This window comes from Prunus dulcis, unplaced genomic scaffold (assembly GCF_902201215.1).
Source record: "Prunus dulcis unplaced genomic scaffold, ALMONDv2, whole genome shotgun sequence".
NCBI classification, from domain to species: Eukaryota; Viridiplantae; Streptophyta; class Magnoliopsida; order Rosales; family Rosaceae; genus Prunus; species Prunus dulcis.
Window position 1 is genome coordinate 9,772 of NW_023010004.1, and position 4,319 is coordinate 14,090.

The 4,319-nt window shown below is 41.2% G+C and overlaps 1 protein-coding gene and 1 pseudogene across 1 annotated transcript; one reads left to right on the forward strand and one right to left on the reverse strand.

Annotated features, from left to right (window-relative positions):
- Positions 1–251: 251 nt before the first annotated feature.
- On the forward strand, positions 252–1,212 carry LOC117612407 (annotated as a pseudogene).
- A 400-nt stretch (positions 1,213–1,612) lies between these two features.
- Positions 1,613–3,301, reverse strand: LOC117612398. Its single transcript, XM_034341089.1, has one exon. The coding sequence runs from the start codon at positions 3,299–3,301 to the stop codon at positions 1,613–1,615; it is 1,689 nt and encodes a 562-aa protein (XP_034196980.1).
- Positions 3,302–4,319: the final 1,018 nt, after the last annotated feature.

The following is a 4,319-nucleotide window of genomic DNA, read 5'->3' on the forward strand; positions in this document are numbered from 1 at the left end:
GTACAATAGAGTGTGATAGAGTTACAATATGATCCTATTACAGTACGTACTGCATCAGAATATTTTTTAAATTATTTGGTCCAAAAAAATACTAATAAATAAACAAAAAAGTAATTACAACCTGGAAAAAGGATGAATTATACATCCCTTAAAAGACATATGGCCTACAGTACAGACCTTCAAAATGAACTCTATATATATATAATGCATGCCTTGTAGCACCATCACATCCCCCCCTAAATTACAGAAACATGACACCCCAAAACCTCATGCTCCTTCCTCTTTCAACCCCTAAATTATCCATTGGATGCCCAATACTAGATGACTGCTTGGGGGGTGGGATACCCTGCAACTCCATAACAGAATTGGTAGGGGAGAGTGGTTCTGGGAAGACGCAGCTTTGTCTCCAACTTACGGTACGAGCTCAGCTCCCACCCTCACATGGCGGACTAGGGGGCTCCTCCGTCTACATATTCACAGAATTCAGCTTCCCATTTCGTCGATTGCAACAACTAGGCAACCTTTATCATGCATCATACCCCAACTTAATAAGGTTGGAGCCATTGGAAGACATATATGTTCATGGTGTTCATGATGCTCAACACTCATCCATGTCCTTGGAGACATAGAAGCATTTATTGCCATTGATCACACCCGCCTACCTGTGAAACTCATTGTCATTGATTCCATTGCTGCATTGTTCCGATCACAGTATCAGACAACACCGGCAGATTTGAAACGGCGGTCTGAAATGTTCTTCAACATATCCGGGACATTGAAGGGTTTAGCAAATAAGTTTGGGTTGGCGGTGGTTGTCACCAACCAAGTGGTGGATTTTATTGGGCCACATGATGGAGTGAATGGGGTGAGGTTGGGAAACTTGGAGTCCCTGGACACATCAGGCAGACGGGTGAGTCCAGCTTTGGGACTGGCTTGGGCACATTGCATAAATTCAAGAGTGTTCTTGGCAAGACATGAGCAATCTATTGAGGTTGACATTCGTAATGCTCCTTCAACAAGTATATGTAGTCAAACACATAGGACATTTCACCTTGTATTTGCCCCACATCTGGCCTATGCATCGGCCGAATTTGTAATAAAAAAAGAAGGTATAGTCGGAGTATCACAGTAACTGTGTAATATAGGAATTCTAAGAACTTTAATGTTTTGGATCCATTTGGAATTACATTCCAGTCCCTTTAATTTCGCACTCAAATTATAATTGCAATCTGGAAGCAATACCAGTACAATAAAAGGTCAATATAATAGCAATCTGTCAGCAATACAGCATGCTGTAGCAATGCAACCCAAATCAGCATGCTGTAGCAATGCAACCCAAATAATGCAAATTTAAAAGAATTCCCATTCAACATAACACGAAACCCACCACAAATAAAAGTAGAGTTTACATGACCTACCAAAGCAACACAAATCATATTGTCTAAGATACATTGCGCAATGGAATATTGTTTTTACAGGTGCTTTTATTGTGGCTTGTGGAACCGCACCTTGAGCACTTTCTTCTAATGGTGCCCTCTCCTTGCGAGGGAATTCTTAACTTCTTTCGTCTGCCTGGCATGACCCTTGCCATGGGAGGCAGCACAACTCGACTTCAAACATCTTCAGGAGTATCCCACATTCCGTGAGGTTGTACCGGGTAGATGCTATCCGAATAAGCATCCATCCAGGTTTTTCGAGTGTAATACCGAGAAGCCTTTGCATATACACTTACTTTCAAGAAGCGGCAAACTGCAACTACATGCTTGCAAGGTAGCTGCTCAAGCTGAAACTTTCTACAACTACAACTGTTGTTCGTCAAATCTACGAGGCCGTCCATATCACCGTCCAAAACATTATATTGTGCATTATTAACTTTAACCACATTCATCCTTGCAGCATCCTCCAACCTGTTCCTCAACTTCTTCTCTCCAAAATTGGGGCACAATGTTGTTGTGCAATTCAAAGCCAACTCACGACGTTCGGTGAACCATTTCACAAGGAGATTAACAATTTCCCCTATCAAATGAACCACTGGCAGCATTCTTGCAAACCTAAGGACTGAGTTGATTGACTCCGCAATATTTGTTGTCATTACATTGTAGCGGCGTCCATCCATGTGAGCTCTAGACCACTTATGTAACCCTGCCTCTTCAAGATATTGAGCAACATGTTCCTTTCGCTTGATCTTGCGAAAATGACAATCAAATTCAGCAATGGAATAAGATTTCGCAGCCTTCTCAAAGTGCATAAGTATGTGATCACGCTTTTTCAACTTGAAAGTGCGTTTCATGTTCCCCTTCATATGATAAAAGCATATGCCATGTTGTGCAGTTGGAAAAATTTTGTTCCACACATTCTCTATGCTAACATTGCGATCAGAAATAATAACAAGATTGGGACACTCACCAATGGCTTCATGAAGTTTAGTGAAAAACCAATGCCATGATGCATCCGTCTCCAAATCCCCGATCCCAAAAGCAAGAGGATATATATTTCGATTACCATCGAATGCATTTGCTACAAACATAACACCCTTGTACTTGGATTTTAAATGAGTGGCATCCACGGCTATCACTGGGCGCATGGAAGAACGGAACCCTCTAATACATGCGCCAACCGCCATAAATAAATACACAAAGTGATTGTTCTCATCAGTTTGGATGTGTGTTTTTTTGCCGGGATTCATACGCTCCAATTCATAGCAATAAGCTGGAAGGATATAATATGCCTCCTCTGCTGATCCTCTAATGGACAATAGAGCTAACTCCCTTGCTTTCCAAGCTTTTGAATAATGGATGGTGCAACCAAAGTTGTGTTTCACATCTCTCATAATGTCACTTGGTGTGTATATTGTCCGACAATCCTTCAACTTCCTTTTAAGTGAAGTGGCTACAAGTGCTGCGGTTGCTTGACGATGCTTGTCACTTACAAACCTCAAATCACATTCATGGACAGTTGTACACCTCACAATCATGAAGCTGTATTCTCCAATTCTCGATCCTCGGACCCGCCATGGGCATGGACGTTGACAACAAACCACAAGCAACCTCTTAGTGCAAGAGAATTGCACCTTAAATTCAAAGTGGCCTCTTAATGCCGTCAACCGTAACTCCGTCAACAATGCTTTCTTACTAGAGAAAATTTGCCCAACTGTAATTTTCGGATTCCAATCGCTTCGTGAAAACCCGCTGTCCAAATATGCTTCTTCATCTTTTACACCGACTGCATTATACCGATTTTTTTCACCCATTTGACTCCAATAATGTTGACGAGTGGGTTCAGATTCTCCTCCTAAACGCATTTTTGGCAACTGGGCAGCTGTGTTCAAGCACCCCAAATTAGGAGGGGCAGAGTACACTGACACTTCATTTCTTTCAGTACCATTATCACCACCATGCATCTCCTCCACCTCGCTAAAATCAATCATATCCATAAAATCTGTCCCTACTTCACCTCCCAAATCAGTGACATTTGTATTATTCCAAGTTACTTCATTGCTTTCAACAATGGCAACTGAAGAATGACCCATCCGACTACTATCTGTCGTGATATGCATACTATGAACTACATCATTTGTCAGTCCTTTATCTTCTATACTCACGAGTAAGGGGGCTAGTTTTGAAGGTGTTACCTCAGAATTGTACTTCATAAAAAAATTGACATCATCAACGTCCTCAATCTTTATGTGCTTCCACTCATTCGAGGTGACAGGACCCGAATCAAATTCCGCTTTGGAATTTGAGTCGAACCCTGTGCGTGTCCGACACTTGGCAAATGTCGGGTAGAAAAGACCTATTTGCCCTTTTTCTTAAAATTTTGACCTTGACTCCTACCGAAATTTCGGCAGAGTCCCCCCTATATTTCGTTCAAACCAAAAATTTCCACCTGTCTGAACGAGCATAAATATCCAAACAACCAACAGCCAGCACTTCAATAAACAAGTCAAAAGTTCCATTCTTGCTCTAGGGTAACATATCAGAGCAATTTTCATAGTTTACGGATCACTTAATTGTTTTACCTACCAACACTTTTGAACCAAAAGGCGCAGAAGTCAGGATGGCCCGGTGGTGGATGTCTTGTGCACGCTACAGCCTGGGGGCGCAAAACATTTGAAAATGTGAGTGGACAAAATAAGGGTTCATAGAATATCTAAGAATATACTAACCCCCATTGTAAAAAAATAGTGAAATAAATCTAAATACGTATTCTGCATTTAAAGCATGCTAAACTCAAGGCATTATATGTAAATCATATTCGAACTCGATAAGTCTCGCATAAAAACAATGAAATCAAATACAGTTGAGTAAAACTGAATATCT

Coding starts and splice junctions, on each gene's coding strand:
- LOC117612398 (XM_034341089.1), bottom strand. CDS start 3,301: ATGCGTTTAGGAGGAGAATCTGAACCCACTCGTCAACATTATTGGAGT.